The sequence below is a fragment of the Danio rerio genome, chromosome 7 (genome assembly GCF_049306965.1).
Source record: "Danio rerio strain Tuebingen ecotype United States chromosome 7, GRCz12tu, whole genome shotgun sequence".
Classification (NCBI taxonomy): domain Eukaryota; kingdom Metazoa; phylum Chordata; class Actinopteri; order Cypriniformes; family Danionidae; genus Danio; species Danio rerio.
Window position 1 is genome coordinate 77,043,425 of NC_133182.1, and position 14,138 is coordinate 77,057,562.

The 14,138-nt window shown below is 38.3% G+C and overlaps 1 protein-coding gene across 2 annotated transcripts; it reads right to left on the bottom strand.

Annotated features, from left to right (window-relative positions):
* Positions 1-2,303: 2,303 nt before the first annotated feature.
* On the bottom strand, positions 2,304-12,087 carry LOC101886687 (serine/threonine-protein kinase/endoribonuclease IRE1-like). 2 transcript variants are annotated; one of them, XM_073907570.1, is made up of 7 exons: positions 11,994-12,087; positions 7,559-9,539; positions 5,934-6,076; positions 3,552-3,772; positions 3,206-3,335; positions 2,936-3,036; positions 2,304-2,851 (listed from the first exon to the last, which is right to left on the bottom strand). In XM_073907570.1, exons 2-7 carry the CDS (start codon positions 9,519-9,521, stop codon positions 2,713-2,715), a joined length of 2,697 nt encoding a protein of 898 aa, XP_073763671.1. In that variant the 5' UTR covers positions 9,522-9,539; positions 11,994-12,087; the 3' UTR covers positions 2,304-2,712. The 2 variants fall into 2 exon arrangements, with proteins under 2 accessions (XP_073763671.1, XP_073763672.1); XM_073907571.1 differs by lacking the exon at positions 11,994-12,087 and having other exon boundaries at positions 7,559-8,368; positions 8,454-9,494.
* Positions 12,088-14,138: the final 2,051 nt, after the last annotated feature.

Below are 14,138 nucleotides of genomic sequence, written 5' to 3' on the forward strand. Positions count from 1 at the left end.
AGGCAATAGAATTGATGTTACCTCCAAAAACACCAAATAAATATGCAATGTTCAGTTTCAAAGGAGCATTTATAAATGGAATTTTCATGTAAATTAATTATAAACTATAGAATTAATCACGAACCCACCTTTTTTTTTGCTTATTTGCTTTTTTATCATATATATATATATATATATATATATATATATATATATATATATATATATATATATATATATATATATATATATATATATATATATATATAATGATGTTTAAAAGAGCAAGGAATTTTTCACAGTATTTCCTATAATATATCTCGTATCTGGAGAAAGTTTTTTTTTGTTTTAATTTATCTAGAATAACGTCAGTTAAATTATTATAAGGTCAATATTATTCAATTCAATTCATCTTTATTTCTCTAGCGCTGTAGATTGTATGTAGATTGAATGTAGATTGTCAAAGCAGTTTAACATCTAGTAAAATGAAAGTGTAGTCCAGTTTTCAGAGTTGAAGTTCAGTTTAGTTCAGTTCAGTGTGGTTTAATATTCACTGCTGAAAGCCCAAACACTGAAGAGCAAATCCATCGATCGCAGCTCCACAAGTCCCAAACCACGCAAGCCAGTGGCGATAGCGGCAAGGAACAAACTTTACTAATTGACGAAAGTGAAGGAAAAAACCGAGCTGCAGTCTAGGTGGTCCGAGGCTGGAGAACGCTGGAAATCCAGCGTGGAGAACTGCAGAGTAGGTCACCGGTGGGTGATTAGGCTGGCCCACAGGATCAATGCAGGGACTGTCACTGTTGTCTTTCCCTATACTACAAGGGGGCCTTAAAGCTGCACTATAAAGAAAATCTTGGTTTACCAAGGCATAGTACATAAGAAATCAGTATATGAAAATAGGCATACCGTAAGCTTCAGACGCCTCATTCTCATGTAAATTTCATGTGTATTCCCAGTGGACGACTCATTCATTTTCTTTTTGACTCAGTCATTTTATTAATCTAGGGTCATCACAGCGGTATGAATCGCCAACTTATCCAGCATATGATTTTTACGCAGCGGATGCCCTTCCAGCTGCAACCCATTACTGGGAAACATCCATACACTACATTTTTTAGCACACCCAATTCACCTGTAGTGCATGTTTTTTGGACTTGTGGGGGAAACCGGAGCACCCGAAGAAAACCCACGCAAACATGGGGAGAAATGTCAACTGACCCAACTCAAACCAGCAACCTTCTTGCTGTGAGGCAATTGTGCTAACCACTGTGCCACCGTGCTGCCCCATGGTGGAAAACTATGGGATGAAAATTGTCTCAATATTATTAGCGAATGCACACTTTGTCATCCACACACTCTATTATTGTTGTTTATGCATTTTTATATTCACAAACGAATGGCTTTCAACCCAAGTCTGAGAATTTAAGATTTGCACAAAGTTTGTTTGTGCATAAACATGTTCGTGAAAACAAATATTATGTTTTGCATTAATGCATCTTAATTTACATGTGCCAAAGGGAAGTTCTGCATTTGCATATCGGGTGACGTGCGTGTGTGAATTGACTTTTTGTTTGAGTCTATAATGCTGGGTTCATTTGAATTTTGGGACTTTCTTTTCTTAAGTCTTTCTTTTCTGTTTTTAAGCTTTTCAGGATAAAAAAAAAACAACTTTACATGGAAAAGCAGCAACGCTCTTATTTAATGTGTACACTTCTGACTACCGATTTGAGAAATATACGTAGTATGTTACTACACTTGTCTCATTTGAACTCAGATGTAAATAAATGTGCAGCATTTTGTAAAAGCAGAGTTGTCTTTGGGAATACACTTGCTCTGTTTTGTGTACGTGAATCATACTTTGCACATGTGTGGATCAGGTGCTTGTGTTTGGTTCATTTGGATTATGAGAATGATTTTATGCAGTTTGTCAGCAAATCCACACATGCACAACTTGTGTCGAGATCAAATGTCTGGAAATAAAGTTGAATACAAATATCAAACATTTGTACCATTTGTGTTTCAGCGCATTGTTGGCACGTTGCTATTTTGAGACAACTAGAATAAACCACACAATCGACCAACTAAAAGCAAGTCTAAAGCAAATGGCTTATAAACGAAAAGGGAGACGAGACTCTGACTGGTTTAATGCACATTACACCCAAAACACCCCAAAAGACTTTAAGAGATAAGATAAGAGATAAGGACAACCCTTTCAGACCATGCTCTGGGTACACCGACCATTTTTCCCATCCTTAAAATAGCAAAAGTAATTCAGACATGCACTAAGTGCAGGCTGGTCTACAGAAACTACCGAGCAGGGATTACATACAGTTGAATTTATTGTAGATGTTGAACATGAATAACAACCAATGTGATTTTTTTCAAGTCAAACAATGGTAAGTATTACAACACAGAAGAGTGTTTCAGTACTAACAATGATGCTGAAGAGGTTTTGAGAGTCTTTTATGGGCAGATGATATGAATATTTATTACCTCTATAAGGAAGCTGTAGCAGATATTTACACATTTTGCGCATGATAATAATGCAACAACTGAAAGTATACAGATTATTGTGTTTAGAAATATTGTGTGAATGTTTTTTGATGGTTTTATTTCCTGAGAATAATAAATTTCATCCCAGACAAGGATGAGGATCCTAAATCGACCCTACATTTAAACTCACTCATAGTGCAGGATCAATGTACCTGCTCTAGCCAAAAATAACAAGGATCAAATCTGTTGAACGGAGCTGAAGAACTTTTTCAGACTCGCTCTGGAGTGCCATCCTTTATCCTTTGCAAACCTGAACACGCTCCCAAAGAGGTCAGGGAATAAAGCCATCAGGTTGATGATCTCTGCGTCCTCTGGACTGTGTAGAGAGACAACAGGGTCTGACACACAATAACACACTTTAGTAAAGCCAATATTTTACCTCACATCACATATAACTCACTAATGCTCATGTAGGTTGCGTATAAAGCGCAGCAGGCCCAGTGTGTTCTCAGGATAGCCTTTCTTCTTACCATCCAGCTTCTGGACCAGTTCAGACGGAAACTGACAAAGCAAGAATAGAAGAAAGTCAAATTATTGCTCATAAGCAAGATTAAAGCACACCACACACTATGAAGAAGACATCTGGAATATCTAATACTTGAAGTTATTTTCATATAAATCATATATTTACATAATTGTTTAATTTTTTTAGCATTGAGATTAGACGTACTTTAGTCTTCCATTGAGAAAAGCTTTTTCCCTCAGTGAATTTTTCAACAGCATAAAGAAGCTCCTCGTCCACTTTACGGCAGTTCTCCGCCTCATTCAGGTTCCCAATTATTTTTAAATACTCGACCCTCCTGATATGAATTAATAAACAACACAACATATTCAGATAACTGAAAATGAATGTTTAGACAGAAAGCAGTTTGTTTCTTTATTTAACATAAGTTCATACAATGCTAGTACCATAATCAATACTAAATTTACAGATACTGGAACTATTTCATAAGTTCATCATGTGTTGGTAAACTTAAATTGATAACAGTAAATAGCAAATCAATGGAGAATTTTACCTTTCGTCAGTCCAGAAGAAGGGGTGTGCAAGGCTCTGCTCCACCGTCGGTCTGTTGTTTGGATTTTCATTGATCATCCATTCAACAAGATCCTTCGCCACATCATCATCCAGATGCTCCAGTGAGTATCTTCCTTGTAAAATGTTGACTTCACAAAATATCCCTTTCCCAAATGGATGGTGTCCTCTAGAGAGAATGTAGTACACTAACATCCCAGCAACCTTAAAAAGAAGTTGGTGTTATTGGTTTTGATTTTTCTTGAACTATTGGCCTTATTCTGCAGTGCAGACGTAAGCTTTTTCATATAATTGATGCAGGACAGGGCTTCTCAAAGTCTCCATTCAATGGTTCAAATCTTCATAATACATATTTACATTTAGTCATTTAGCAGATGCTTTAGTCCAAAGCAACTTACAACTGAGGAGGCATTCAGTGATTTAACAAGAAGAGGCGATACACACAAGAATATGCTAATTACACAACCCAGGCTCATTATGTATATGTACCCCTGTACACATTTTTGAAGAGAGCGAAATACATCCCAGGAAGTACGTTTTTTGGAGTTTTTGTTTTTGTGAATCCACCAGAGGCCACTGTGTACTCCATTTCAGATTTAAAATTTCTCTCGCGAGTGACCATAGACCAGTGGTTCCCAACAGCGGGGTCGTGGCCCACAAGGGGGCCTCAGCGAGCTTTGTGGGGGGGTCACGTCATATTTAAAAAAAGTCTTAGCAGTGGACTGTTAGGAGAATGATCATGTTGCCTTAGTTCATTTTATCCGCTAGCTCAGTGGTCCCCCGGTCCGTGGATCAATTGGTAGCAGGCCGCACAAGAAATCATTATTTCCGTCTTATTTATTATCTGAGTCTGAACGACCTTTTATTTTGAAAAGTCTTTTATTTTGAATAATGAGCATGTTCTCTCGCTTATGTCTCGGTCACTTGAGTGCCCAAATTTAACCCACAAGCAGCAAAATGAGTAAGAAACAGACATATTTGGAAAGTTTCTTTGCTAAGGGGAAAATGCGCAGTGAAGGACCCACAAACTGCCAAGGAATAGATCCGCAACCCACTTGTCAACAAACCAGGTGAATCCACCATGGCTGTGCAAGAAGATCAACTGATGGAGATTGCAAATGACGGCGGCCTTTTAAGGTGTATTCGCATATTGCATAATTTGTTGTTTCAAATGGAGGTGAGCGGTGTGCACGCACAAGTGGCGTGACAAGCTCGCATCAATGAACCCCAGGCCGCGAGTGCACCGCGAGTCTCTGACAAGAATTGACCGATCAGCTTCAGCTTGTAAAGATTATTCACATTTTGGTAACACTAATGTTCTCAGACAAACACAGAACACACAAACACTGCAGTGCTTTGTACTTTTCTCTATAAATAAAACTTGTATCAGAGAGAGACAGCAATGTTTTGTCAGCTTGTCATCCTCTAAGAAAACAGTTAATGGTTGCATAGCAACCTACGAAACACCCCCAACCCCCCGCAGTAAAATTGTCAAGCGTTGACCGGTGCGCGGTGATGAAAAAGTTGTGGACCACTGCCCTAGCTGATTAAAATAGACAAATTTGTGATCCGTCCTCCACAAAAAAGTGGAGTCTCACTGATTCGCCTCTCAGCAATCCTCACAGTAATTGATAAAGCATAACAAATAACATGCAAGTAGTAATTCTTATAGCCTACATTATTTTTTCCCTGTTACACCAGTGTGAAAACTGATATTTTTGTTATTGAATGTCAAATAGGGCCAATTTAAAGGCCAAACCCTTACACTTTTTTTCAGTTACGAATGGCCTACTGAAGTTGTGCTTTTATATTTTATATTAGGCTATTATTTATTCATTCATTAATTTTCTTTTCAGCTTAGTCTCTTTATTAAACCAGGTTCGCCACAGCGAAAAGAACCGTCAACTTATCCAGCACGTTTTATGCAGCGGATGCCCTTCCAGCTGCAACCCATCTCTGGGAAATTTGTGCATAAACATATCTAGATATAGTAATAAACACACCGTTTGTTTGAAAACAACATTTTTTTGGCATAATTACTGCAAACTTAAATGTGCGATAATATCATTAAATGTGGAGGGGGGCCTCACAATATTTTTCGGAGAAAAAGGGGGTCTCCGGCAAAAAAAAGTTGGGAACCACTGCCATAGACCATAGTCCAGACTTTGAGTAGCCCTGTTTAAATCTTCCTAAAATTGCCTATATAGGGGACATGACTAGGAATAACAAACGGCAATAAATGCTTGTGAATGAGACAGGAAGTCTCATGCTAATATACATAGTTCAAATGGCTGCGCCCACTCTTACATGAAGATTAAGGTCAATATTAAATTAGTTTATTGATTTAAAGGACTGAATACACTACCTGAACATCAGAGCTCTTCATATACCCAATATTAACCTCCTCATCTATGGTCTCCTTTGCCCTCCAGCATCTAGGTCCAGCAATACTTGTTCGCAGTCTTTGACGTATGCCAAAATCTGCCAGTCTAGCTTTCCCACTGATGTCTGGGAAACAGGGAAAGACCATTGTTATCTCGACGAACCAAACATACAAGGTTTAAAGGGGTAGTTCACCCAAAAATAAAAAAAGTAATTATCATTTACTCACTCTTCACTTGTTCAAAACCTATTTGAGTTCCTTTGTTCTGTTGCTGGTAGCTTTAAAGGTGCATTAGGTGACTGTATTGAAAGATTGAAAGTCTCTTCACATTCTAATAGTCATGATTAAAGTAAATGATCTTAATGTATTTCTATGTATTTTTATATTCTGGGTGAGGCATAAGACTGAAAAATATTCATTCATCCAGTTAAAATTTGTTGGGCCAATAATTCCCGTAATTCTGATAAGTAGCTCAAACTGTCTGTCAACACATGTAGATTTGTAAATCTGCGCAGCCGTTCACTCAGATCTGCCATTTGCGCACGCCGCGTTCACTTGCACACAAGAGAGGTACAGCAATAAAATAAAATGCTAAATCAAAAATTTAAATCCTGAATAAATATCGAATTTAGTTTTGCACGCTGGAGGAAAGACGACACCATGGCTGAAGTGTTTCTGTTAGACAGGTAATGTTCTGTTTTAAACTATTTTAGTCACGCATAGCTGATTGTGTTGTATTATCAGTGGCGGATTTAGGCATGGGCAATATAGGCAATCGCCCAGGGTGGCATCTTGTTAGGGGCAGCATGAAGACAGACCCCCACCCCCCATCCAGTTTTTACCCGGTCTTTACTTTAACAACAAAACATAAGTAAATAGTGCTATTCTGCCTAGCCTGCTTTACTGAGGTCAAGTTGGTTTTATATTCACATTGGTTCATTTTTTAACAATGACAACCTGTGATGCGCTCCCTATACTGTTTTTTATTTAGTCTAAAATAGTATATAAGAATGGCTTAGTAATAAGAGTAATTCCTGCACGCCACCGGCCAAACACTAAGCATATGGTAGTCGCTTTAAGACAGCACGTGAGAAAAACGATCGTTGCATGCATGAAATGTTGCACATTATAACAAGTTTTGCTTGCTAACTACACAACTGAAACATGCTAGATATAATACAGTTTTTCATTGGGAATTGTAGTACTGTAAAGTACTATAAAGTTTTTTTAACTGGTGAATGACATGAACTAGTGGGTTGTCTACTGTCATAGGATAAGCGTTCATGATTTCAGCTTGAGAGATCCCGTTTCATTCACAGATTAGCTTTGGATGGCAGGGGAGGGACTGTGTTTCAAAGATATTATGCTAACGGTTAGCATTTAGATAGCAGATCACCTACTGCATCTTTAACCCACTGACTTCTATAGTAAATTTACTATGAAAGTTGATGAGTATCAGCAAACAGCATTCTTTAAATATCTTTTTTTTGTCTGTGTGTTCAGCCAAACAAAGAAACTCATAAAGGTTTAAAATCAATGATGAGGTAATTTTTATTCTGGTGTGGACCATCATTACATGCACACAGAAGTGTTGTATTAGTACTTACCAATCAGCACATTCTGGGGTTTGATGTTGCAATGGAGCACTTCAAATTGTGGGTCGTGTAAAACCTGTAAGCTGCAAAGAACCTCCTTCACCAGCTTCTTCAGAACCAAAGTTCTCTCATCTTTGTCCTGTGGTAGATGATCTTGGATATACTCCTCCAGTGTGTACTCACAAAGCTGAAGAACAAGGTATCCAAAATTAGCATCTTCAGCAAAGTCCACATATCGCACAATGGACGGACTGTCAAGCTCTGGAAGTCGAAGAAATTCCTTCTCATTTTTGAGAACTCTGTAAATAAACCCAACCATTCGTTTCACAGCCACCTCTGTGCCGTCATCCCTCAATCCAAGGAAAACTTGAGTCCCATCACTTCCATTGGCAATCAGAAATTCATCTCTAAGTACAACCGTAAGGCTTCCCAGCCTATAAGTATCATTAATGCCCATATTAGCTATCTTTTCGAGTTTACTCCTCCATCGATGGCTATTCTGAAGCCACCCTTTTGAGATATTTGGGTTTTCAACAGGCTGTATCAATGGTTTTGCACTAAAGTTGGATTTTTCAATGGGTTTCAACAGAGTCTCCTCTTTCGATGGCAGCTTGCCTTCTTGAAATCCCACTTCTTGCTGGATATTTTTTTTCTTCCTCCTCCTCTTCTTCCTGCATGTTGATAGATTCGCAGTTTCCTCACATAAACTCTCCACTGCACTTGAATCTGCTCGACGTCTCAGCAATTCATCCAACTTTTGCAGCTTTGTTTTCAAGGATTTATCCATCTCTAACCATGAAGCATTAATGACATTCTCCGGGACTGAGGTGAATTCAACAAGTTCAGGAGCAAACTCATAAACATAGACAAACAGTCCATAAGCCCAAACACTAACCATAAAAAAAACATTAGTTTGAGTGAAAGGCAATACACTTTTGCTTAACTTCTCATAGACGGAGTGATTCAGTCTCAGTTTCTGCTCAGATGTCTTCTCTATAAGGTTATAAAGCATTCTAAGTATCAAAAGACACGTTGCTACGTTGTTGTTTTCAAAGTGTTGAAGACTGTCTGTTAGAATTGGCACAGGCTCATTGACAACTTGAGGAGAAACACTTTCAATATCCATTAAATTAAAGCATAAGCAGTTCAGCACAATCGCCAAGTTTTCGTCCTTAGGGAGTTTTGGGAAGCGCTTGATGACTCCCTCGATGTATCTGTCTTTGCTTTTTGTGTCTTTTAACCAGTCGATGGCGCTCTGACGATACTTCTCTGCATTTGCGCCAAAGCCACAAGTAACTAAGTTAAACGAGTAGTGCTCAATCAAAATTATATGAATGAACGGGTGCTCCTCAAAGAAATGTTCCTGATATATTCTGCAAACCTCAGTTTGCTTTTTCACTCGAATCGCACAGAAAAGAGAGAAAAACAGATGTACTTTCCTAAACTCTTCGCTCTGTGAAGAGAATCGGTCAATCATTCTCTCCACTTTTTTATCAATCTCTGGATTTAACCCATAGTTTCTTTCAGGCGAAGCTCCAGCTTCTAGAAGTGCCTTCACAATGTCTTCACGGTCTTGTTCGGCAGCAAACTGCAATGGAGAGCACTTTTGTGATTCATGTCCATTTGGGTTAGCTTTTGCTGCAAGTAATCTTTTCACAATACTCAGAGGAACTCCAGCTGTAAAAGCTGCATAATGTAGAGGACTTTTTCCATTTGTTGACTGTTTGTTTGGATCAGCTGAGTTTTTAAGCAATAAAGAGCAGATTTCTTCATTTCTGCATATGACTGCTGCTGTTAATAGTGTAACGTCATCATTCCAGTCCTCAGAAAAGTACAGTCCATTAATATCTCTGTCTCTGCCTCTGATTAAACTGTGAAGCCTCTCTGGCTTCTTCTCTATGATGTATTTTATTAGAGGGTCTGTTTTTCTAGGTTCTACTGGAACTGGACGTGTTTCCTGGATTTGGAAAGCCATGGATCTTTAAATGTTCACCTGTGGAGAGACGTTAAACAAAGATGCCAGTACGGACATTTAATACACCTTGCTAAACTGTAATGTAAAAGAAAAAAACAACAAATATTTATAATTAATAACTGCATACAGTAAATTTTTTTTCTTTGTCAAATATTTCCTAAATTATGTTTAACAGATTCAAGAATTTATCACAGTGTTTCCTATAATATTTTTATTTTCTTCTGGAGAAAGTCTGATTTGTTTTATTTTGGCTAAAATAAAAGCAGTTTTTAATTTTTTAATAACCATTTTAAGGTCAATATTATTAGCCCCCTTAAGCAATATTTCTTTTGGACTGTCTACAGAACAAACCACTGTTAAAAACGACTTGCCTGCCTAATTACCATAACTTGCCTAATTCACCTACGTAAGCCTTTAAATGTCACTTTAAGCTTAATACTAGTATTTTGAAAATATTATGTGCTGTTATCATGGCAAAGATAAAAGTTATTAGAAATTAGTTATTAAACTATTATGTTTGGAAATATGTAGAAAAAAAATCTTTCTGTTAAACAGAAATTGGGGGAAAATATACAGGGCGGCTAATAAATCAGGAGGACTTCAACTGTATATTTGGTCAACATTTCTGTTAAATGGACACAATGTTAAGAAAACTTTCAGAAAATAGGCAGAAAAATATTAGGATTGTTATATTACAGAATGATTAGACGGCATAGATCAGGGGGTGCCCAAATTCCGGTGCCCAAACTTTTACCGGTGCCCTGCAAAGTTTAGTTCCAACCTTAATCAGTCACAAAACAGCTGGCTAATCAAGCTCTTACTAAGCTTTCTAAAAAAGTTCTTGCAAGAGGTTTTGAGGCAAGTTGGAGCTTTAATCTGCAGGACATCAGACCTGGGGTGCGTTTCTAAAAACCATCGTTAGCTAACTAAGGTAACAACTTTGGTCGTTACAAACATAGTTTGTTGATTTGGCGTTTCCCAAATCCATCGTTCCAATGAGCACTGGCAAATTGCATCGCAAACTTGTGCACTTGCAACTGCTCCTCTGGAGCTGTAGTTAGAAACATAGTTCCTAGCTGTGTTCTATTCCCAGTTATCCCCCCTATGCCCTAATAATTTAGAACATTCTAAAATTCAAACTTGGAATATTTAAAAATAAAAAAGCATTAAAGTCATCTCTCTTAGGTGTAATTTGCTTTCAAAGTATTTCTACAGTTCAGTTTTAGCGATCTTCATGTTTACAATTTTGAAAACATTGATGTCATTTTGAACACAGCCTCATGACGAAAGCTATAGGTCACCTATTATTTAAAAACAGAATTTATGTTAAGTCTCAAAGCTTGTGAAAACAAAAAACACAGCATAAGTTAATGTTTTTTATTTATAGTAGGTTATTTATTAAGTATTTGTACTGTATATGACATAGGCCTGCTGGTTAGAACATTTCTGCAGTGGTTTGCATGTGTCAAATTGAAAAAGCAGACTTTTCAAAAAAAACAATATCCTACTTAACAATCATCATCATCCTCATTAGTTTTATTAATATTATTATTAAAGTAGGATTTGTTTCATTTCCTAATAAATACTAAATATTAAATTTCAAGTCTAAATGAATAGTATCATCATTTATTTATGACTTTTATATGATATTAGAATACATGTTCGCTTTTGTAAGTGATTTTATGTTTTAGAATAGAATATGTAATGTTCTTAATAATATTTGTAAAGAAAACACAGGTCCTATATGTGTCATTTAGGCTACATATTATTCAATTAATATGGAAAGCGAGTGCATATTTTTACCAAAACTAATATTGCTCATATTTCAAATGCATGTTTGTGTAAAACAATATAATTTGCCCAAATAAATGATGCGGTTCTTCTCTAAGAAGTAGTTACTCCACCCAGTTTATCATTGTGGGCGTTTTACGCTATAAATAACGTGGTTTAAGCGATGGAGAATCAACAGGTTTTGGTAAACACTCGTGACTACATCCTTCTTTTCCCAAACGACGCATCGTATTATAATAGTTCAGCCACGAGTTGTTTGGGAAACGCACCCCAGGTTTTGGGCACATCTGGCATAGATACTATTGCACAATTCAGTAGCCTACTATTTCTAAACATATGAGCACAGAGACTACTAGTAAAGCGGGTAATAACAGACAAACAACAAAGTAATACAACAAAGCTAAGTTACTCCAATTAAGATCAGACAATAACCGTAAATAGGGAACTTAAATACAAGTGATGATGCAAAAGAAGTGTTATGAAACTGAACAAGTGGAACTTATTTGTATTGACCAGAAAAGTCCTCGTAAACCACCCTACAAGAGTACAACTATGTTATACTACTGTCATTATACAAATTCCTGCCCTTGTAAATGAGCAAAACCAGTACAGACACACACACAAGAAAGCGCACGCGAGCGCATATGCAGCCACGCACATGAAGCCACACACTCCATTTACCTCACACCCTATATTAGTTGTCGTCGTGTGCTAATTGTTTGTCGTACTGTATATCATAAATACGTAACTGAGCTTAGTGTTTCTCCTTCCGGATGGCTTTTATTAGGGACCGAGCACCGAACGGTGCAAGGCCCTATTGGAATTGCTCCGTTTATTATTATTAGGGACCGAGCACCGAACGGTGCAAGGCCCTATTGGAATTGCTCCGTTTATTAGGGACCGAGCACCGAACGGTGCAAGGCCCTATTGGAATTGCTCCGTTTATTAGGGACCGAGCACCGAAACGGTGCGTAGGCCCTATTGGAATTGCTCCGTTTATTATTATTAGGGACCGAGCACCGAAACGGTGCGTAGGCCCTATTGGAATTGCTCCGTTTATTATTATTATTATTATTATTATTATTATTATTATTATTCTCCTCCGGAATGAATCGCGGTTTTGAGGGGCTAAACATGCCCGAAAACTCACGCAACTTTGCACACGCCTCAGAAGTGGCGAAAATTTACGTTTATTATGGGCTTCAGAAGTGGGCGTGGCAAAATGACTCGACAGCGCCACCTAGAAAAATTAAACGGACGAGCCCCCGATCCACGAATCACGCACATGCACGAAAATTGGCACACACCTCAAACATGCCAAAACATACGAAAAAGTCTCTTGGAGCCATATCTCAAACCCAACAGGAAGTCGGATATTTTTAACTTCCTGCGGCGAAAAAGTGGCGATTTTGCCATTTCCAGGCGTTGTATCTTAACGAACTCCTCCTAGGGATTTTATCCGATCGACACCAAAATTGGGTTTTGTCATCTAAAGGCCTTGGCGATGTTAAATTGCGAAGCTTTAGAGTTTTCATCGATGGGCGTGTCCGTGGCGGCCTCGCAAACTTTGACGATTCGCCACAAAAGAGGAAGTCGTTATAACTCAGGCATGCATTATCCGATCTGCCTCAAAATTCACACGCTTGATAAGCGTCCTGACCTGAACACGTTTACATGCCGATATCCAGATACAGTTACAGCGCCACCTGCTGGCCACAGGAAATGACATGATTTACGGAGTTATAAACTCCTCCCACAAATTTTATCGTATCAACACCAAAATTGAGTGGTGTTATCTGAAAGCTCTAGCAATGATATATTGTGAAGATCTAGAGTTTTCGCAGAGGGGCGTGTCCGTGGCGGTATGACAAACCTCAACGCTTCGCCATGGAACAGGAAGTCCTTATAACTCAACCACACAATGTCCGATCTGCCTGAAACTTCACATGGTTGATAAACGTCATCTCTTGAACACATCCACATAACAATATTGAAGTGGGCGTGGCAAAATGACTCGACAGCGCCACCTAGAAAAATTAAATGGACGAGCCCCCGATCTACGAATCATGCACATGCACAAAAATTGGCACACACCTCAAACATGGCAAAACATATGAAAAAGTTTTCTGGAGCCATATCTCAAACCCAACAGGAAGTCGGATATTTTTAACTTCCTGTGGCGAAAAAGTGGCGCTTTTGCCATTTTCAGGCGTTGTATTTTAACGAACTCCTCCTAGGGATTTTATCTGATAAACACCAAAATTGGGTTTTGTCATCTTAAAGCCTCGGTGATGTTAAATTGCGAAGCTTTAGAGTTTTCATCGATGGGCGTGTCCGTGGCGGCCTCGCAAACTTTGATGATTCGCCACAAAACAGGAAGTCTTTATAACTCAGGAATGCATTATTCAATCTGCCTCAAAATTCACACATTTAATAACAGTCCTGACCTGATCAGGTTTACGTGCCGATATCCAGTTACAGTTATAGCGCCACCTGCTGGCCACAAGAAATGACATGTTTTACACTGTAACAAACTCCTTCTACAAACTTTATCATATCAGCACCAAATTTGAGGGGTGTCATTTCAAAGCTCTAGCGATGATATATTGTGAAGATCTAGAGTTTTCAGAGAGGGGCGTGTCCGTGGCGGCATGACAAACCTCAACGCTTCACCATGGAACAGGAAGTCCTTATAACTCTACCACACAATGTCCGATCTGCCTGAAACTTCACATGATTGATAAAAGTCCTCTCTTGAACACATCTACATAACAATATTGAGTCAGTAATAGCGCCATCTGCTGGCAGAAGGTAGTTTGGCTTGTA

Bases quoted from the DNA above. Each gene is read 5' to 3' on its own strand.
- LOC101886687 (XM_073907570.1), bottom strand. From the start codon at position 9,521: ATGGCTTTCCAAATCCAGGAAACACGTCCAGTTCCAGTAGAACCTAGA. The intron at 3,773-5,933 runs GTAGTGTATTCA...CTTCTTTTTAAG, and splicing joins TGAAGAGCTCTGATGTTCAG to GTTGCTGGGATGTTAGTGTA. The intron at 2,852-2,935 runs GTGAGTTATATG...CTCTCTACACAG, and splicing joins CGCAACCTACATGAGCATTA to TCCAGAGGACGCAGAGATCA.